This window comes from Daphnia pulicaria, chromosome 7 (assembly GCF_021234035.1).
Source record: "Daphnia pulicaria isolate SC F1-1A chromosome 7, SC_F0-13Bv2, whole genome shotgun sequence".
Lineage (NCBI taxonomy): Eukaryota > Metazoa > Arthropoda > Branchiopoda > Diplostraca > Daphniidae > Daphnia > Daphnia pulicaria.
Window position 1 is genome coordinate 15,734,090 of NC_060919.1, and position 20,992 is coordinate 15,755,081.

At 41.7% G+C, this 20,992-nt stretch overlaps 3 protein-coding genes, 5 long non-coding RNA genes and 1 other non-coding gene across 9 annotated transcripts; 5 read left to right on the top strand and 4 right to left on the bottom strand.

Moving 5' to 3' along the window:
* Positions 1-34: 34 nt before the first annotated feature.
* Positions 35-1,993, bottom strand: LOC124351143. Its single transcript, XR_006921398.1, has 5 exons — positions 1,916-1,993; positions 1,755-1,846; positions 600-945; positions 362-527; positions 35-307 (listed from the first exon to the last, which is right to left on the bottom strand). It is a non-coding gene; the product is annotated as an uncharacterized LOC124351143 (long non-coding RNA).
* Positions 1,994-3,265: 1,272 nt separating this feature from the next.
* Positions 3,266-4,512, bottom strand: LOC124348367. Its single transcript, XR_006919954.1, has 3 exons — positions 3,930-4,512; positions 3,641-3,861; positions 3,266-3,563 (listed from the first exon to the last, which is right to left on the bottom strand). It is a non-coding gene; the product is annotated as an uncharacterized LOC124348367 (long non-coding RNA).
* Positions 4,513-5,151: 639 nt separating this feature from the next.
* LOC124348776 (ionotropic receptor 21a-like) lies at positions 5,152-6,990 on the top strand. The gene has a single exon (XM_046799051.1). It carries the CDS (start codon positions 5,152-5,154, stop codon positions 6,988-6,990), a length of 1,839 nt encoding a protein of 612 aa, XP_046655007.1.
* Positions 6,991-8,133: 1,143 nt separating this feature from the next.
* On the top strand, positions 8,134-11,385 carry LOC124351103 (nose resistant to fluoxetine protein 6-like). Its single transcript, XM_046801868.1, has 11 exons — positions 8,134-8,581; positions 8,664-9,153; positions 9,217-9,508; positions 9,570-9,733; positions 9,800-9,936; positions 10,005-10,039; positions 10,116-10,309; positions 10,381-10,522; positions 10,618-10,813; positions 10,894-11,157; positions 11,217-11,385. Exons 1-11 carry the CDS (start codon positions 8,227-8,229, stop codon positions 11,357-11,359), a joined length of 2,412 nt encoding a protein of 803 aa, XP_046657824.1. The 5' UTR covers positions 8,134-8,226; the 3' UTR covers positions 11,360-11,385.
* Positions 11,386-11,804: 419 nt separating this feature from the next.
* Trnan-guu lies at positions 11,805-11,878 on the bottom strand. The gene has a single exon. It is a non-coding gene; the product is annotated as a tRNA-Asn (tRNA).
* Positions 11,879-12,014: 136 nt separating this feature from the next.
* On the bottom strand, positions 12,015-13,218 carry LOC124348335. Its single transcript, XR_006919945.1, has 3 exons — positions 13,129-13,218; positions 12,336-13,026; positions 12,015-12,255 (listed from the first exon to the last, which is right to left on the bottom strand). It is a non-coding gene; the product is annotated as an uncharacterized LOC124348335 (long non-coding RNA).
* Positions 13,219-14,765: 1,547 nt separating this feature from the next.
* LOC124348337 lies at positions 14,766-15,545 on the top strand. Its single transcript, XR_006919946.1, has 4 exons — positions 14,766-14,950; positions 15,011-15,083; positions 15,146-15,213; positions 15,272-15,545. It is a non-coding gene; the product is annotated as an uncharacterized LOC124348337 (long non-coding RNA).
* A 327-nt stretch (positions 15,546-15,872) lies between these two features.
* Positions 15,873-18,471, top strand: LOC124348777. Its single transcript, XM_046799052.1, has 2 exons — positions 15,873-18,341; positions 18,448-18,471. Exons 1-2 carry the CDS (start codon positions 15,873-15,875, stop codon positions 18,469-18,471), a joined length of 2,493 nt encoding a protein of 830 aa, XP_046655008.1.
* A 126-nt stretch (positions 18,472-18,597) lies between these two features.
* Positions 18,598-19,890, top strand: LOC124348338. Its single transcript, XR_006919947.1, has 4 exons — positions 18,598-19,415; positions 19,476-19,548; positions 19,611-19,678; positions 19,737-19,890. It is a non-coding gene; the product is annotated as an uncharacterized LOC124348338 (long non-coding RNA).
* Positions 19,891-20,992: the final 1,102 nt, after the last annotated feature.

Genomic DNA, 20,992 nt, shown 5'->3' on the forward strand with positions numbered 1-20,992 from the left:
GTTGTGCACATTAGTTTAATTAATTGAGTGCTTAATTTGTATCGTTGACTCTTTAACTATGGATAGTTACGGTAATTTACTTTCTTTCTTCACTCAAATCACTTATTTACGAAGGAAATATTTTAATGTTAATTTTTACTTTCAGATTATTATCCCGTTGTTTCCACCACGAAGTCTTCTTCAGCATCCGGTCGTCAGCGCCACTTTTACGACGAGGTCCAGCTGGAGCTACTCGACGCAGAGTTCAACAGAGATCCGTTTCCAAATCGAGAAGATCGCCGACGCATCGCCCAGTTGATTGGCGTCTCTGAGAAATCGATTATGGTATGGCATTTTGATTTTTACTTTTTAAATCAATTACCTCAAATTAATTTCTTTCTTGATTGCATCAGTGGTGGTTTCAGAATCGCCGTCGACGAGCCCGCCAACTTGGATCTTCACGAGTCCCGACCTCAACTCGCGAAACAAATCGCCAACATCGTCGATCACCGCCATACGTTTCTCGTCAAAGTCGACAAGGTTAGTCCCTTTGGATAAAGATAAAGAAAATTTCTGAAGTTTTTTATTTACTAATGTGTTCTATATTTTCAGATACTTACGTCTCATCTCAAGTCCTTCCGACTCCTGGATTCTATTCGGATCATTCGGCAGTTCCATCCGCAGAAACAATCAACTACTCGACATCCGAGCCATCTTCGATATCACCACTTCAATCGGAATGGATTGTTCCCAGCTCTCCAGACGAGGTCGTTAGTCTTCAATCAAACTTCAATTACTCTGATGGATTCCAGCCGGATCACCAACCGCAACAATACAACTATTCCTCCTACTACTGGAACAACTGGGAATACTCTCCTCCTTTCTATCCAACTTCTATGACAAATCAAACATTTTACTTCAACACTGTTTCTGACCCGTATTCTTCTTTTTACAGTTATTATTCACCTGAAACAACAAATCAGTTTTATGACCAGTCCTGTATGTAATTTTGTTATTTTACGTTCGTCTGAAGTCTGACAATAGAAATAATCGCGAAATAGACTATGTAAAACTTTTGCCTAGTTTAAACATTTTGGCGATTATTAATGAGGTTTTCAAGGGTTTAACAGTTTCTCTTTTCCCATCAATTGTGTTTAGTGATATTGTTTGTTTAATAGATCATTGCACTGAAATGAATCCCAATAATTAACTTAATCGTTCACTACAAAATTATTCGCCATTATGCATCGAATTTTTGGGTTCCAAATCATAATTTAAACTAGAAAAAAGAAAATGTTAGGCATTTTTAGAGGTAAAAGGCCAGATTTTGTTCAAAAATTAATTTAAAGCGAATTGGAAATATTAAAAAGTCTGAAGTCAGCTAGTATTTGAACCCATCATAGCGGATAGGTTTTGTGTAACCTACTAACCTTTCACATTGAATTTTAAGAAAATAAAAAATCCCACCAGATAAAGCAAAAACTACGTATGTGTTTGTTCGTTTTAATTTAAAGGGTTTTAATTCAACAAAATCAGAGAATCGAGCCATGGATTCGCCCGAGTGACCCAATTCGTCCTCGTTGAGGCCTCCTCCGGAGCCGCTAATTCTCAAATTCTCGACGCGTTGACCACTCGGTCATATACATCTAATGACAACTGCTTATCTTATAGAACTTAAATGCTATAGAACAATAAACTATGCTGATTCAGTGATTGCTAACAATACGATAGGTTAGCATAAAGGAAACACAAAATTAAATAATTAATTAACTTACCATTTCAGACAGATGCACCAAGTAAAATTCTGAGAAAGAAATTAACAGCAACTCCCCCAAGCAGCAACTATCCTTGTCATCGGGTTGTCCAACTGAAATAAAAAGGGAATCATGAACATCTAATAGTGCACTCATCTTTTCTACTACAACAATTACTCAACCTCTACAAGTGACAAGAACCGTGAACAACGATAGCTAAATCCTTTGCACATCCATAAGGTTTCTTCGGACAAATTATATGCCATGCTGGGGAAGAAAACAAATGGAAAAAATATAATTTACCAGTACTGAACTTGTTCTTATTTCATTTCAACTTTTGGTGCTAATAATCATTCAATTTTTGTGTTGCTTTGGTACTATTCTAGTAAGCTTAGCAACTGAACGATTTAGATAAAGAAAAAAAAAACATAATGCACTGTATGTTTGCTTACAAAAACAATTCAATCTTAAACAAAATTTTGTTTAAAAAAAATTTTATTTTGCAGTTTCACAAAAAAAAAATTTCAAATAGTAAGTTTTCCTCCATATAACCCATCTCCCCAACACTCTCCTGCTGGGCTTCGACTTTTCAATTATTTTTCATATGAATTTTAATAATTCTTAAGCCAAGAAATAATCAATTTGGAAATAATACGCGATATTCAACGTTCCAGCAATAAAAAAAAGTTATAAAAATGAAATTTGGATTTTTAAAAGATTTTGTTCATGTCAGGAATGGAACCACCAACTACCAAAACAGATTTGGTGCTAAATTTTACCAAATTATTATCGTGGTTAATTATTCTTAAAAAATAAAAAACAGCTCCATTTTAATAAAAAAAATTTCGAAATCGATCAGATGTACTAATCTAGACGACCCCGTGACATGGGCGCATACACCCGACAAGCCGCAGTTGTCACCCTATCAGACCAAATGAGTAGGGGGCTTTCCGTTCATGATCAATCCAGACGCTCTCACCACTACGCCATACGCGTCTAACATAACTCGCGTCTTACATAACTTTATTTTTAATGTTGACTATATTACTATAAATCATAAAAGTATGGACTCATGAATTTCCGCATACAGTTCACGACCCAAGACGTGCACCAAAATTTCAGTTAACTTTTGCATGAACAAAAATCAATTAGTCATGCAATAAATTTTAACGTATTCCGACTTTACGTAACGCTGAGCTAGATCTCAGTCAATTACTTAAACGGGAATGACATTTTGACTGAAGCACCCTTATCCTGTAACATTTCTGTATAATCTAACTAACTAACAGTACCCAATAATAACCTAACATGATCTAACTGACTCTTACTCGCACAACTACTAACAGTCTAACACTATGACACTGCATCATTAAAAATAAAAAGTTAAATAAACACATCAGGGGAAGCCAGATTGATTATTTACCGTAAGAACAAATCAATTACGGCAGCGTGCTCTTACCATCATTAAAAAAAAATAACAAATAAATTCACAACTTAATCACAATATAGAAAAAATTAATCTTTTACCGCTTGCCGATTGAAAGAAAGGGTTGAAGCTGTCTAGTAGATTGACTGAAGCAGCGGCTCCCGATGTCGAAGATGGGCACCGATCTAATTTGGTACGACACTGGAAAATTCGGTTGATGGTTTTCTTTGCTGGATTCCCATTCCAATGGGATTGATTCCAGTGGGGACCAATAAGCAAGTTGCTCCTGGATGAGACATGTGAGCTGTTGCGCATCCAAGAGAAATAAGATTTTCTTCAGCCCGATGAATGATTTGGTCCACGATCCAAACTTGGCAGCACTTCACGGAATTCCAATTCCAAGTCTATTTTCAAAGTAGTAACAAAATAGAACAAAAATTACCGTTTAATTTAAGTCCCAATAGTCATAATTTGCACCCACTAATTTCCATGGAATAACCACCAGACTTTCCCGGTTGCGGCTCGATTTGTTCAACCGGATTAACGGTGGGCGAACTAGGACCACTCTGATGCGAAGCAAACGGCCAAGCAAGTAATTGTCGAATCAGTTACACTAAACAGGCGCTCGTTATCCCAGGAACATTTGGCAGCTGCTGTTGAACTTGAGATGAACAGTGGGTCAGTGGCAATCACTCTCGGAACCTAATTTCAAACTGTTATAGAATCACAGATTAGAAATATGCAACGCAACTAGAAAATTAAAAGTTCACTTTCATTTCTTTGTTTAACTTCGTAAACCCAAAGTTTGCTGAGTCAAACAAAATCATCTCCGGTTTGGTGGGCAATGCACTATTTGTGGCATTTGGGATTGTTGGTATACATCATATAGCCCTTTGAACATGAAATTAAAGAAATATGCTTTGGCACAGGGATCTAGGTATATAACCAGTTTGCTTGTAAAAAAACGTACACGAATATCAAAGCGATTGAGTTACCAGGCCTCCAGCCCTCTACACTGATTTCGAAGGTAACTTCAACTTTGACTAGTTATGAAAATGATTACGTACTTTAGGAATTAAAATATTCAAGCATTACACAGCGAACATATTGCAATGTAATCTTTACCCAGAATAGTTTAACATCACCGTATTGCGGACTTGCAATGGTCTGATATGATACATGATATTGCCCACCTCCCGCCATCTTCTTTCAGTTCTTTGACGATATTTTGGTCGTCTGACCCGACATTGCCAGGTTTTAGATTAACGATGCTGTTCTCTCACATTTTCATTACACATTTGCATTCCAAAATGGCAAAATGCAAATTAGAAGTTGAACTTTTCTACATTTTTTTTAACGCTTGAACGATCAGCCAACGACCTACATTATTGAAAATACTGATTCTGACAGCCTTGCAAAATGCAAATTTACCCTCTTGTTTTTTTCGTTATTGATGCTAGATGGCAGCATTGTGTGTTTGTTTCCTTCTTCGCTAGATGGTGTTGGGGGGATTCCCATTTTGGTGAGCTCAATTAGGCGCGTTTTTCAATTAAGTTTTGGATTGCAGAACCGCAGGGCGGTGGGAGTGGCGTTAATGCCCTGTACCTGTACAGTTATTCAAGCATGACGACTCTTCGCTTGACGAACACTTTGATTGACAGTAAACTGGCTCACAAAAGAAGTAGAAATTGAGTTTAGGTTTCACGGGTGTGGCACTGTCAACTACCAAAGCCAATGAAAGTGAAATAAATAAAGAATCTAAATTGGTATTTTCTAGGCGGAGTACAAGTACATTAACTTGATTGACGCTCGCAATGAAACCTTTTCGCTTTTCCTATCTATATGCGAGTTCTAATGACTTGGAGACTGTAATAGTGGTCATTAAGTAGAATAATTGGATATCGATTAATTGGAAAAAATAGCCTTTTAAAAGCCGGCAGTAAGCGATGCAGCTGCACACTCTTTTAGTCGTGGCGAAACAGAAGAGTTGCGATGGCTAAAACTATTCATTACGTGAGTCTCACCATTCTGGTGCTAGCCTTGTTTGCAAATCCTTCTTCTCCGTTGGAAGGAAATCAACTGTTCAATTTGATCCTAACGCTGAAAAATCCCGTCTGTCCGAGTATCGTTTTAATTTTTGACCAACTCTCCTGGGACGAAGAGTTGGAGGACCTGTCGGAGGAATTATTCCAACTTAGCTACTCGAATCCAATCATTTTACTTTCGAGTCATCAAAATGTTTTACAAGAATGCGCAAGGAGCAAAAGCAAATGGAATAACTTGGGAGCCATCGCTTGCAGTAACGTCATCATTTTCAGTCGTCATCCGGAGGAACTAGGGCGGATTCACCATCAGCTGACGGACTGCATCTACGCCTCTCAAATAGTTATCGTAGCCGAGATGGCGTCCAATTGGGCCGATCTCTGGTTGAAAAAGATGAAGAGCGAAATCATCGTCCTGATCCTTCGGGAACGTCACAAAGGTCTCAGAGAAATTCGTCACTGGATGACCAACAACGAAATCAATCGCGTCAAACTCTTGCGCAAATCGAATGTCAGCAGGAAAGAGTTGGGATTTGAAACTAATAGAAATCTGATGGGCCGTAATTTAATAGTAGCCACTTTGAATTTCCCGCCGGTTGTGTTCATCAGCAACCAGTCGATCTACGGCATCGAGCCTTCGCTCATGGAAGTTCTGGCCAGCGATTTGAACTTCACCTTCGACTATTTCCCCGTGTCGCCCAACGAGATGTGGGGCTCCGTCTCCGGAGAAGGTGAGAACCTAACGGCTACGGGCCTTTTGGGAGCGCTGATGAAGAAAGAGGCCGACGTGGCGCTGGGCAATCTCTACATTGACTACACCCGTCTATCCATCATCGGATTCAGCTCGTATTACAAGATTTCCGAAGAGTGTTTCTCGGTGCCGGCCACTCGCCCTTATCCAAAATGGAAGGCCTTGTATTATCCGTTCTCCAACCAAGTGTGGATCGCCACCATCTTGTCCATCTTCTTCGTCATTTTGACGCTGCGTCTGGTAGCCAAATGGTCGATCGAGTCGTCGGTGGTCGACGCTTATTATCACGATCCAGTTTTATGTTTCTTGACCGTCTGGGGCCATTTGTTCGGACTCCAACAAGCCCAGGAAATTCGATCGATGGCCAATCGGATTTTTCTCGTTTGGTGGCTGTTCGGCGCTCTGATTCTCTCGACCGGCTACCGATCGGGATTGATTTCTTTCATGACATTTCCGTTCACCCCTGCGCCGATCAACACGATCGAGCAGCTGGTGGCCAGTCCCATCAAAAAAATCATCTACGACCCGTTGATGAAGGAGATCCTGATGAAATCGGACAATGCGCTGCAGAGGCAACTGGGCAGCCAAGTCGTCACCAACGACAATTTGACTTACATGTTCTCGCTGATGGATTCCGGCGACTGGGCGGTGGATGCCAACCTGGACAACCTGCGCTACGTGGTGGCCACCCAGTACCCGATGACCCAGGATGGACCTCGAGTCCACCTGATGAGCGAGTGCGTTTTCTCGATGAGGGCCGCTCTGGGCCTGCAGAAAGAGTCGCCGTTGAAGCTTTACTTTGACCGGGAAATTCAAAGAGTCATCGAAGCCGGTCTGGTCGAATACCACCGGTCCAGATTCGCTAAAAAGGCCGTCACCTGGAACCCCAAAACGTCGAAGAAAAAAATGGTAGCCTTCTCTTTGGACAGCCTCCAAGGAGCGTTTTATTCCTATGCCATTTTTGTGTCATTATCCACTCTGGCGTTTATTGGCGAATTGATTCACGCATGGATCAAAACTCGATTTCTAAAAAAATAATTTATTTAGCTTTTAATGTTCGATATTATCTTATATAACTTCTATTATTTGGTAGGTTATTGATGCACTTGCCAAAACATAAAGTTGGAATCAATATCCGTCTATTTGTAGTAGAAGACAACGATCACTTGATGAATAAGTAGACTATAAGTAGACACCGTCACACAGATAAAATATGATTGAACTAACTTAGTTGATTAACCAGAACCCTTAAGTGGAAAAACAGTTAATCAACAAAACGACACTTGTCTTTTTTTTTCGTTGTCCGTCTGCCCGTGGCCGTTGCCGTTGCCGGATTTCTGTTTCTTTTGTTATTTTTGTAATAGGTGTTATTTGAATACACGCTAATAATCCACAATTCATCAACTTATTAATATGCTATAAATAAATCCACAATATCACTCTGTTAGTTTTGCTACCGATGTACGCTAACTGGAATTAGAGATAAAGGACCCATGCAGAAAAGCACCGCAGAAAATTATTGTCAGTTCCATATCAGTGCGTGGGTACACGACACTGATATTTAAGACGATAACGATGAACTAGGGACTCGTCTAAATATACATGGCAAATAGTTTTAAGATGATAACATTCTGCCGAGTCATGCCCAGCACCTCGCCCCCCCACCCTATATAATTGTCGATACTACTTGTTGGGTATACATACACCTAATAACTCTAGTCACGTCCATCTCCGCCCCAAAAAATCCTCTTCAACAAGTAGCCATAAGCCTATGTATATAGAAAGATAAGCCTCTGTACATGTTGATGACGAAACTCTAATGGTGATGGACGCTTCAATTTTCAGCGGAAGTGACTGGGCAAACACAATATCCCAAAATTGATAAACACAAGTTTCTGTTATTACATAACGCTTGAAGTCGCTAATATCCTACAACTAGGTCGCGCGTACAAAGTCTTACACAGTCAAGTACTATATCAACAGGAGCAGCAGCCTAAGTTAATATTAACACAAGAAGAACCCTAAGACAGCAGAGGAGGGGGAAATATGGAAAGCAGATAACCGCATTCTTTCTCACACGGAAATCTCAAAAGTATCTGTACAGCGCGTCTTATATTGTCCTCTCATTTCGTTGACCTATTCAATATCCGCCCATCTCCAACAGCCTGGACCGTATATAAAAACGGTAGCCGCATCTCATATTTAGCACAATTCAGCTGGCCAACTGGAAGAGGGCAGTCCAGCTACTGCTGCGCACAAAACCATTCCGCTAAAATGATGAACTATTGTAGTTCCCAGTACTTTTTCTTTAGTGCATTTCTGTTATCCCTGACATTAATCATGTGCAATGGACAAATGTTGCTGGGCGTCCAGCAACTAGCCCGTCAGCGGATGCAGCAGCAATCGTGGTCGGATTTGATTACGAGAGAATCGGAAGGTGAAAACGTCATTCCAGCAGGTACTAGCTCAGACATCAGAGAACAACTCATCGAACTGCTCGGCAAATTGAAAACTTCTTTGCTCCCGATGGCCACTTCGGATGGATTCAACATCAGCCAGCAGTGCATCGAAGACAGTTTGTTCTACGTCGAAAGTCTCACGCTCAACAGGAGCAACTGGGCTCTGCAAAGTAAGTGTTTTCATATTTCTATTTTACAAAATGGAAATGATATAAAATAACACGGAATTGAAATAATTTGAATTTTTAAAAGTGCTGGAGTCATCCGCTCAGTTTCCCGCCGGAATATTCGGAGCTGGCAATTATCACGCCGAGGGTTTGTTCGACGAGTGTCTGGCAGTCCGTGCAGAGTCCAACCGATACAGGGGCCGGTATTGCACCATCTTCTTCAAACTGGAACCCGTTACAGGATCGGAAATCCTTGCAAACGACCAGCTGAACGAACGAAACGTCACATCATCTACATTTGAAGTTTTCAATCAGCTGTTGGGGTCGTCGAATCATAGTCGAAATCGAGTGGAGCCTAAACTGTCAGGCTCGGACGCTATGGCGTTTATCCTGCCCAGTTTGAGTCTCTGCATTCCGTCGTCCTGCAGCGCTTCCGATCTTGGCCAGTCGGTGGCTGAGATCATTGGGAATTACGTCATCGGGAACCAGTCGATCGTCACCATCGCCGATGAGAATTATTGCTACACCGAGGACAATTCACCTATTAAATTCGACGGTCCCGACATCGCTGTCATGTATAGAAAAACATTAAAAAAAAATTAATTCTTCGATTAATTTCTGAATTATTTTGCATATAGAGTCACGTTGAGTGTCATTGGATTGGCGGTTTTGATGGCCACTTTGCACGATTCTTGGCGGACGTACCGCGGCGTTGCCGTGACAGGCAACAAGGCCGTGAGTGTCCTGCATTGCTTCTCGGCTCTGAGCAACGGCCGGAAGATTTTATCGCTCAAATCGTCGAGCTCCGGTTCGGATAATTTATCTTGTCTCCACGGAATAAGATTCTTATCCACCTGCTGGGTGGTCTTGGGACACACTTGGCTTAAAAGTGCCATAGGGAATGTTATGAATCCCAATATGCTGGCGCAGGTATATAATTCGATCGCTTGTTTGTCATTTAAAATTTATAATGAGAACTAAATTATCGCAGGATGCTATGAGCTGGGAGATGGAAACTATTGTTAACGCCACAGTATCGGTCGACACCTTTTTCCTGATGAGTGGCCTGCTCGTTTCTTATCTTCTGCTCCGGGAACTGGATCGCAGCGGAGGCAAATTCAACGTCGCACTTTTCTACCTCCATCGATACTTGAGGTATAATCATTCCGATTTAATTAAATACATTTTAAACGATAAAATCGCCATTGAAATTTGACACAGGTTGACTCCGGTTTACGCCGTGATTTTGGGTTACATCGCCACTCTGATGATTTACCTTGGCACGGGTCCCAACTGGTACAATGTCGTCATGGCATCCGATGGATGTCGAGTTACCTGGTGGAAGCAATTCCTTTACAGTAAGTAGTCAAACTTGCGAATTTTATATCGGATAGAATAATTCTTTAATTCTATTTCTTATAATCAGTCAACAATCTCTTTCCAAACGATATAAACTCCCAGGTAAATCAAAAATACGTTGATTGAAATACCATTGCGCTCATATTATTATACAGTTAATTCATTTCAATTATTTTAGTGTATGGGGGAGACTTGGTATTTAGCAGTCGACATGCAATTATTCCTCGTTGCACCGCTCATCATTTACCCGTTGTGGCGATGGAAAAAGTCCGGAATCATTTTATTATCCGCATTCACGCTAGCCACTGTGGCCGCTAATTTTGCGGTCTATGCCCTGTACAATCTCCCACCATCTCTAATGGCAACTCGAATGTAATAATAAGATTTTTTAAAAAAATTGAATTTGCATAAATTTGCATAATTAATAATTAAATTTTGTGCAGGCAAGAAATGATGAAATTCACCTCAGATTACATGGATAATTACTACTTTAAACCGTGGACCCGAGCCCCGCCTTACCTGATCGGCATCTGGACTGGCTGGTTCCTCCATCGTGTCAAACAATCTAAATTGCGCATATCTCCGGTACAGCAGATTTTTAATGATTTATTTTGTAATTCAGCGCAATAATTATGAAGCCTATATGGATGGCAATAAAAATTTAATTTGATTTGATTTAGTGGATAGTAGCCTTATTCTGGACGCTGTCAGCTGTCATCGCCGCTTCCATCATTTACGGATTAACTCCGTACGTGAACGAAGAGCTGGTTCCAACCATCAACTGGACCGTCAAAATGACGTATGGACCCCTTCACAGAACTGCTTGGGCCCTGGTTCTGAGCTGGATTATTGTCGCCTGTATCCATGGCTACGGAGGTGAGAAACCGCTAAAAAGAACACACAAATTTTAAGTGGTATTTTTAATCTGTATTGGTCTTGATCAAAATTCATGATAGGATTTGTTAATCGATTCCTGTCTTGGCGAGGTTTCCTGCCGTTGAGTCGATTGACGTACTGCGTCTACCTCATCCACTACGACTACCTGAACGTGTTTTATTCTCTGAGTCGTAAGATGATCTATTACACGTTCCTCGATCAGTTGACAACGTTTTTCGGCATCACCGTCACTGTTTTCGGCCTGGCCTTCCTTGTGTCCGTCTGTGTTGAGGCCCCGTTTATTAATCTGGAGCGATGGCTGTTTATGATTTCAACCAAGACAAATAATGACAAAAATTAACTATTGATATTTCAGTATTATAATATTCTTATTTCTAAACAGCTCAAACAAAACTGCCGGATGAAACAAAACCCAAAACGAGTGAAGAGGAACTGAATAACGCCAATGGTGGCCAAATCAACGTTGCTTTCAACTCAGAGGAGAGTTCGCTAGAGTCTGACGCACGATGTGGCACGAAACTGTAAACTATTATACTGCGAGTCGAAAAATAAATTTGTACAACATCTTGGTGGACGTACTTAAGCGTTTATATAGGGACTGAGTTAGCCTTTAAGAGGCGCTCACCTCATACTCGTTTGGCATAGCACTTATTCAAGTGCGAAATAAGAATACAAACAAACTACTTGTACGAAATAGTAGTAAAGGTAATAGGTCAAACCCAGTAAAGGCTGATTGCGAAAAATCAGCCTCTTAGGTCCGCCCTTCACTTTTATCAGAAAGCCTCCAAACAAACCCGCAAACAAATTCATTAAAATTTTCAAAGTATACACTAATACAACTATGCAGTCTACGGAAAACGTATAGTACAGAAGATATGAAGAGTGTGGAGACGAGTTGGTATAACACTTAAAATTATTCTTCCGTAAACCAATTCAAGGAAATATTTCGGAAAACATTGCAAAAAGTAGAAGCCCCTGGGTGGGCTCGAACCACCAGCCTTCCGGTTAACAGCCGAACGCGCTAGCCAATTGCGCCACAGAGGCTTGTTCCGAAATGAATATTTATAAAATAAAATATTTGATGTAGTATTAAGTGCTTGCAAGCAGATTGAATGATTGAAAAAAAAAACTCCATGTATGCAGCACTATTTTTATTGTGTTATCAAATATCACAGGGAATTCGAATCCAAGATTTTATGAATGGACGAATTAAATGTCTACTTTTCAAAAACGTAATCCTTTGGTGACGCTCATGGGGTAGTGGTAGGAGCGTCCGGATTGTTGGGCACAACGCACCTCACAGGGTAACTCTGTTACATTGCACTACTGTGAGTAGACGTCTGCGGCTTGTCGGGTGTGTATGCGCCCATGTCATGTGGGGACGACAGTGTGCACGTTGTCTGGTGATCCGTTTTATTTTTCTGATAATTAGTAATATTTTTAACAACAAAAAATAATTTGAAGGGTAAACGTTCAGGTAATTGCCCGACATGAAATTTACCTGTGTCAGACTGTCAACGGTTCAAATCCTTGCACATGCAAACGTTTTAAATCCCTGATTTCCTTTTAATACGTTTTTTTTTCATATGCTAGAACGTGATTTACTATAAATGCATGTATATTTTTATTATTTTTGGGGCTGAAGAAACGATTTAAATTCATGTGAAAAATAATTTTTAAAATTGGTTCAGCAGGAGAGTGATGTGGAGATGGATAAATTCTACATAATAAAAATTCTAAATTTTATCTTATTACATTTTGTTTTTCATTTCAAGTAAAACTAGTGTTTAGATTATTTATAAGTAAGTAGGTACAGGCTAGATCTAAAATTCGAAGCATTTTATGTCACACTTTTAATGTTGACATCTGAGTCATGTACAATGCATGGCAGCTTTAAATATTCACAGAATAAAATTCACAATATTTTAATTGCTTTAATCAGCACAGTCTTCCTCCTCCATCGCCACGAGCAGGAGCCGATTGATCCAGTTGGAACCAAACATATTCGTGGGAAAATTCTCCATCCAAGCTGGGGACCGGGCTGACAGCTGACCCAATATTCCTCCATCCGGAAGGCAGTCTTATTTCTTCGCCAGAAATCGACCACTTTGACTTTGACGATCCATCACGAAACGTTGTCTCTACACACGTAACTTTATAGCCACACTCACCTCCGTTATCTGCGTGATTGACTGAGAATTTTCAGAATAAGTATACCAGTGCAATAACATAGGCTTAAGCACAAATAGAATATAAACTATGCTGGTATAACACATCTTATTAATTTGACTTACGTGGTGCTGCCCATACCAAGCCAATCAAGGCTACAAGAAGAATAAGACAATAAATTGCAATTTTACACGTCATTTTCAGCAGCTTGATAAAATGTCTGAGCCAGTCTTTAGAAATGAGCTTCAACAGTGTCAGTCGCTTCAACGTGGACTGATTAAGAAGTTTTCGAAAGATTTTTTAAATAGGTGTCTTTATACCTTGGAAAGGTTTTTAGTATACTATTACGTCACTCCTGGAAAGTATAATTAATTCTTGATCAACAACGTGACAAATACGGAGTGACTGCGTCAATGAGAAAGCTAAGTTACCTTTTTAGCATATTTGAGCAGTTCAAACGACGTATACATATTGGTCATCACGGCGAGTGGGAAAACCTGGATTTTCCATTCGACTATTATAGCGCTAAATGCGCCGTATACTTTTTTCTTGATATTGATTTTTATTCCTTAAACTAGTTTGTGAATTTTGTTTAGACATCTCCTTATAAAGTAAAATATACGATCGTCTCCATCCGGGTTAAAAAAAAATATATAACTTTCTATGAAATTCAACTCCGCTTAAATCAAATCATATTATGTATGAAAATGCTATCAAGCTATAAATCATATAACAAGCAAAGAAATTGCTAATTGAATTGCTAAGATATCCGATTTGATATTCAGTTTATTGCCACAAGAAGAAGCTCAATAATGATTATTTTACAATTCATTTTTCGTAAAGCGTTATTGAAAAACAATTAAGTCGATCGAGCTTTGAAGATTCATGAAGCTGCTATAAAGCCGACTCAACTTGCTTGGTCTGTTAAAGCATTTTTCATAAACGATACGTTTTATAGAAAATTATATAAATTGTAAAATTAATTAGTAGATAATCCAAAATTCAAATATTTTGCCAGAATACGTATATTTCCGCCTTTTAATGTTGACAGTTGAATCATATGCATTTTCGATGATCAGTTATAAAAAATACATTTTGAATTTTTTGGTCGAATTTTTGTCAAATTTCAGTCGAAGCAGGCAATTGTCGAGAGCTGCCCATATCCTATTGCTTCACCGCGAGCAGGAGCTCTTTTGTCTGGTGAGTACCAACTGAATCTCGTCGAATATGGTCCAGAGCCTTGTACTCTATCGATCATTTGTCTCCATCCGATGGGGAGTGGTCTCTGTAATTCGTCAATCCACCATTGTCCTGACCCTCGAAAACCAGGGTACGTTTATGTTTATAACCGTACTCCGGTCTTGTAACATCTCCTAAAATTTGTATGTAATTTAAAAAAAAAAAAAAATTGAGAACAAATAATAAAACGTTGTTAATATCTCTTTAACTTTTTACGATGACTATTTTATGCTTACGCTGCGGAGCTGCCGATCCCAAGCCAATCAAGGCTGCAAGAACAAGACAATAAATGGCAATTTTACTCGTCATTTTCAGTAGCTTTGAAAAACAATGAAGTCGAGCGAGCTTTGAAGATGAATAAAGCTTTACTGCTGCTAAAGCCGACTCAACTTGTCTGTGAAAGAATCTGTCATAAACGGCACGTTTTATAGGAAACTTTTTGCAAGAGCTAGTGTCCCTTCATGACACCAAGTTAAAAAAAACGAGATCTGATTTTATAAAGCTGTTTCCGCGAAATCGCAATAATTTGTTTTACATCTGGCAACTACGCATACGTCTTCCCTGCCTGTCATTCTTTCCCTTTCAGTTAATGTCGCCTGCTATTTTGGCTCATGTCGTGACAGTCAGTCTTTGATTTATTAAGCTCTGTCTAGAGTCTCTTTGATCGTGAAATACGATTTTATTGTGTGTGTTTCATCTTTCATCAAGGTACGCCCTTTGTACAATTGTTTCCCATTCATGAATCTAATTCCATATTTGTATCTTTAGCCTGAACAGATTTCAGCCTGTGTTCTTTCCTTTCTTTAAGGCTAATTGACGTGATATCGTCTATGTACATGCGGTAATTATTCTTGAGCTTAATGTATTGTTACTTAAGTCTACATTTTCATATCTCTTTCCCAGGTCCCAGATACTTGTTTCATATATCCAGTTCATGTGTGTGTCACCCGATAAGCTTCCTTGCTTATAAGGTAACTTTCCCTATCATGCCCTTCATGTATCGTTTCTAATTCTTCCTGTCCATCTCAGGTACCTCACACGTATACTCTGTACACATCAACACCTGACCCTGTACATATTCCATCGCTCTCATTTTATTCACCACTCATCGACTTTAATACATTGGATGTTAGAGAGAGAGAGAACGAGCATCCATCAATCACTGGTTCCAACATTTAGAGGGAACATTTGGTCCTTCGAACCGGAGACAGCAATCTTGTTTCCAGTCACTTTCCGGTCGTTCAAGTCGACACGTCCAGTTCATCTAGTCAACAACTCTTGTTGGCCTAGTCATCTTCAAGTCCAGTCGCTCCCTGCTGTGATGCTGTCAGCTGTTCATCTAGTCAACAACTCTTTGTTGGCCTAGTCATCTTGTGTTTCCAGTCACCTTCCGGTCGTTCAAGTCGACACGTCCAGTTCATCTAGTCAACAACCCTTTGTTGGCCTAGTCATCTTCAAGTCCAGTCGTTCTCTGCTGTCAGCTGTTCATCTAGTCAACAACTCTTGTTGGCTTAGTCATCTTCAATTCCGGTCGTCCATCTTGCCAACGCTGTCGCTGTATCATCTTACGGCTGCTTAGCTCTTTACAGCCTGCTCTTCTTCAAGTCACTCGTGAGCTTCCCTCATGAGTATGACCGAGCAAGTCAGTCGACCAGCACCAGGGGAAGAAGATGAGGAAGAGGCCACGCTTACAGCTGATTGGCAGCAGAACCAGACCAGTCGGACGGCAGCATGGATCAAGGCAGCAAGAACTAAGAGGAGGACACTCCGTCAACAAATCACCTCGACGGGGAGGCGTATTGAGACTCTAGTTCAGTCTAGGGGCTCCAGAGGGGCTATATTGGGCCTTATTCGACACTTCGATGAACTTCTACTCCGAGCCTCCCATCTGCAGACAGAGTTGACATCAGTGGAAGACGACGAGGAGGCGGAGCGTCAAGATAACCTGCATCTTACATATGTCACTCGTGTCGGCGAGACCACCGAATGTGCCCAGTCCTACTTGGCCAGCAGGGAAGGAGAAGCCGCGTCCGTGGTTGGTGGCAATGTTCCAGCGGCTCCTGCCGTCTCGCCGTCGGAGATTCGACGCCGCGAGCAAGCTCGCCTGGAAGAGATAGCAATCGCCCAGAGGAGGTGTGACGATGCCCGGGAACAAGCGAATCGAGTCTGGGAAGAATGTGAAGCAGCACAAGCGGCCCTAAGACAGCTAAGCGGCCGACCAGCAGAACCAGACCAACACTCTTCCGTCAGCCAACAATTACCAGATGCAAATCCCTTGGCCAACGAATGGCTCGCACGGCAACGGCGCATCAACAACATCAGCAATCTGAACATCAACAACATCAGCAATCTGAACAACAACAACAACAATCAAGAAACACCCGACGATTGGATTGACCAGTACAGCGCCGGCCTGCTACCTCCCATCTCCAACAATCTTTCTGCTCGTTCTGCTGTCTCGGCGGAACTCGCATCTTACCACGGGAGATCTTTAGAGTGGTTCGAATGGATCGACCTCTTTCGTGCTCTGGTTCACGATACGCCCAAATCGCCTGGGGAGAAATTGGCCCTCTTGAAGCGATACCTGAAAGAAGAATGCCTCGACGTCGTGTACGGTTTAGGTGGCGGCGAGACGGCATATATTCAAGCGTTGGTGCGTCTGAAGGAGACTTATGGACGACGCGACGTCATGAGAGCCGCACATCTTCAAGCTCTCGACCGGCTGGAGCTGAAAGAAGAAGCTGGAGCGTTTAAAAGATTCGCCGAAAAGGTCCGTTCCCACCTGTTCGATCTTAACCGGATTGGAGAGACGTCCACAGCCGACGTGATCGAGAAGATCTGTCTGAAACTGAACCTTCAAGACCGACTCGTGTGGAACGAAGAGCGTCACGGCCGCCTGGAGAAGAGGAGTCTGAACGATTTTGGGACCTGGCTCTGTTCGAGGGCATCGGCATACCAAAATGCGTACAGTATTGCTGCCAGTCAAGCAAACTCATCGGCTCCCGTGAACGAAGGTTTCACCCGTCGAACAAGAACTCATCAAGCGTCTACAAAAACGCACGAAGGTGGTTCCAGCACGCAATCTAGCAAACCCTTTTGCTTTAAATGCGAGAAGAGTCATCGGCTAGCAGACTGCGAGGACTTCAAGGCGCTTCCCATTGGCGAGAAGATATATTTCTGTATGAGAAGACGACTCTGTTTTAATTGTTTTAGTTGCAAACATTCTGTTCGTGAATGTCCTACTGGCCAGCCATGCAAATACGCCGACTGTCGTTTTATCCATCACCCGTTGCTGCACGGCCCAGAGGAATTGCCCGTCAAAACCGTCCATCCATCTACAGCTCGAGCGGAGAGAAATCAACGAGTGGCGCTTGGGATGCTGCGATTGCAGGTTCAAGGAAACGATGGAAGTTGGTGCTTTGCCAATATCTTCGCCGACGAGGGAAGTGACACTACTTTAGTGCGTAGCGCATTCGCTACGGCGCTCCAGATTCGAGGCTCTCCGCAAGTGCTGACCGTTGAGGGCGCCGGAGGCGTGGTGACCAGTTATCCATCCGAGTTGATCCACTTCCATGTACGCGCCGAATCCGGCGAGATCGTCACACTCGAGGGGTCTACCATGCAGAAGGTTGCCAGCCCAGCTCCGACGACCGACTGGAGTAAAGAGAAGATGCGGTGGCCACATCTACTAGATCTGCCGGTAGGAGAAGTCGGAGGCGAGGTTGACGTCCTCATCGGGACGGACCATCTTCATCTACTTGCTGCCCGTGAATCAAGAGAAGGTGAAGATTACGAGCCAATCGCGTCCAGAACTCGTCTCGGATGGATTATTCGAGGCGTTACAGACAGAGATGCTCGTGCTCTGGCCGTTCGTAGTTTTATTATTTCTGGACGGACACAATTGGATCTGTTAACTTCCGAGATGCGTCGCTTCTGCGACACGGAGGCGTTCGGAACGGAATACAAGCAAGGCTGTCTATCTCCCGACGACCAGAGAGCGATTGCGCTCGTGAAGGAGAAACCAGATTGGTCGAAGATCCCGATCACCCCCTGTGATATTCCGCAGTTGTGTGAATTGGATGAAAGGTTCCCGAGTCCCGTGCGACAGTGCCAAGAAGAGTCATTTTCAGAAGAATTACATCGACCCCGGATGAAGAAGCCGCTTTATTCTACCTCATCCCTTCTTGCACTCGCACCAATCTTAGGTGAAGACGGCCTACTCCGTCTAGGCGGACGTGCCGGTCGGGCAAGCCTACTTTATAATCAGCTACACTCGCCGTCTCTCCCGGACCGTCATCCGCTCACGGAGAAAATTGAGGAGTTGACAAAATTCATGCAAGCCTCTCGCATCAAATGGACATTTCAACCTCCACGGACTCCGCATTTCGGTGGAGCTCACGAGTCGTTAGTCAAATCTACGAAGAGAGCACTCTACAATTCCCTAGAACAGGAGAAAGGTGCGTTTCGTCATCCAACGGAAGATCTTTTACGTACTCTGCTCTACGAAGTAGCCGGTCTATTGAATACCCGGCCATTGACCTACGCCAGCTCAGATCCTTCCGACTTCCGGCCATTGACGCCCAATGATTTTCTGAATCGAGCTCCTACCGCTTATCCACCCGCCGGACTGTATGATGATGCTCAGCCACGAGATCACTATCGGTATCTTCAGCGCTCTCTCGACCTCTTCTGGGATATCTGGAAGACCGTCTATCTGCAATCCTTGGCTGCGAGAAAGAAGTGGAAAATTCGTCGCCCAAATCTGGAAGTCGGAGACGTCGTGTTGGAGATCAACAAAGGTTTCGGAAGAGGTGTCTGGAGCATCGGTCATGTCGTTCAAACGTTTCCGGGTCCCGACGGCTGCGTGAGAGCAGTAGATGTCCAACTTCCGTCCGGAATATTTCGCCGCGGGATCACAGAACTTTGCTTGCTTGAAACCAGCTCGGCCGTTCCGGCCTCGGGGGAGGATGTTTCCGCGAAATCGCAATAATTTGTTTTACATCTGGCAACTACGCATACGTCTTCCCTGCCTGTCATTCTTTCCCTTTCAGTTAATGTCGCCTGCTATTTTGGCTCATGTCGTGACAGTCAGTCTTTGATTTATTAAGCTCTGTCTAGAGTCTCTTTGATCGTGAAATACGATTTTATTGTGTGTGTTTCATCTTTCATCAAGGTACGCCCTTTGTACAATTGTTTCCCATTCATGAATCTAATTCCATATTTGTATCTTTAGCCTGAACAGATTTCAGCCTGTGTTCTTTCCTTTCTTTAAGGCTAATTGACGTGATATCGTCTATGTACATGCGGTAATTATTCTTGAGCTTAATGTATTGTTACTTAAGTCTACATTTTCATATCTCTTTCCCAGGTCCCAGATACTTGTTTCATATATCCAGTTCATGTGTGTGTCACCCGATAAGCTTCCTTGCTTATAAGGTAACTTTCCCTATCATGCCCTTCATGTATCGTTTCTAATTCTTCCTGTCCATCTCAGGTACCTCACACGTATACTCTGTACACATCAACACCTGACCCTGTACATATTCCATCGCTCTCATTTTATTCACCACTCATCGACTTTAATACATTGGATGTTAGAGAGAGAGAGAACGAGCATCCATCAATCACTGGTTCCAACATTTAGAGGGAACAAAAGCTCAACCCAAAACCCGTCAATCTTGGGAGCTAATAGTTCCAATGTAATTTTAAAAATTTGGTTTATCGAATGAATCCCACAATTCCGTATATGGTGTAAGAATGGACTGAGTTTCACAGCACCTGCTGGAAAATGCGCTTCTCACATCCTGAAAAACAAGGTGACAAAGAAGGAGAGTCTGCGTCAATTATATACCTATATATAGTTGGAAATTCCGGGAAATTCACCTTATCATAAAACATTTCTGCTTTTTTTGGTCGTCGACCTACGCAAGCAGAAAATTCTCCAGACATTCCCATTTCACGACTTGATTTCTCTATATTTGTATTTATGGAATCCTAAATTAATTATTGTCTTTTGGTAGTACCAAACAAGTTAATGGCAATTATGTATATTCTCATGTGTTTGAAAATATCTGCTATAGCCGAAATTTTATTTGGTATAGCAAATTAAACTTGCGATCGCTTCGAATGGTGCACATAAATTTAATAAATTTTCCGCCCCAAACAAAAGTGTCACAGGGAATTATAGAATCGATACGAATAGACGAATAAATGTCTACTTTTCAAAACCATATGCGAACATTTCAATATTTTATTCTTTTAACAAGATTCCTTCGGTAATATCCTTCGGTAATTTTTTTAAACGTTAAAGTTAAATTTGTTTAAACGTTTGGAAAATTCTGTTTCCCTTTATTCTCTTTCATAATTAATTCTTTATAACTAATTGACTAATAATCTGTTAATAAAAAATACTATGAGTGGTGCTGTGAGTGGAATTGGAAAAATTATTAGTTACATATAAACTATAAAGAAATTGATGTGGTCTTATAGCAGTTAGATTAAACCACCGCTGAAAAAATCTTAATTCAGGCATATAACCTAAGTGTTTTATGATCGGTTCCGAAATCGATACCAATGGTAGCGTCGCTAGCGATATTACCATAGCTTTACTTCGTCTTTCGTTACATTGTTTGGTGTACTCACCAACAGGACCACGCTTTCCCTTAGACTTTATGTCAATGTTGATCTAATGGTTAGCAACCCGGGCTGCCACTCGTATGGATCGGGGTTCGAATCTCGATCAAGTCATTT

Coding starts and splice junctions, on each gene's coding strand:
- LOC124348776 (XM_046799051.1), top strand. CDS start 5,152: ATGGCTAAAACTATTCATTACGTGAGTCTCACCATTCTGGTGCTAGCC.
- LOC124351103 (XM_046801868.1), top strand. CDS start 8,227: ATGATGAACTATTGTAGTTCCCAGTACTTTTTCTTTAGTGCATTTCTG. Junction 9,509..9,569: donor ATCCCAATATGCTGGCGCAG/GTATATAATTCG, acceptor AAATTATCGCAG/GATGCTATGAGCTGGGAGAT. Junction 10,523..10,617: donor CTAAATTGCGCATATCTCCG/GTACAGCAGATT, acceptor GATTTGATTTAG/TGGATAGTAGCCTTATTCTG.
- LOC124348777 (XM_046799052.1), top strand. CDS start 15,873: ATGACCGAGCAAGTCAGTCGACCAGCACCAGGGGAAGAAGATGAGGAA. Junction 18,342..18,447: donor ATGAAAGGTTCCCGAGTCCC/GTGCGACAGTGC, acceptor CACCAATCTTAG/GTGAAGACGGCCTACTCCGT.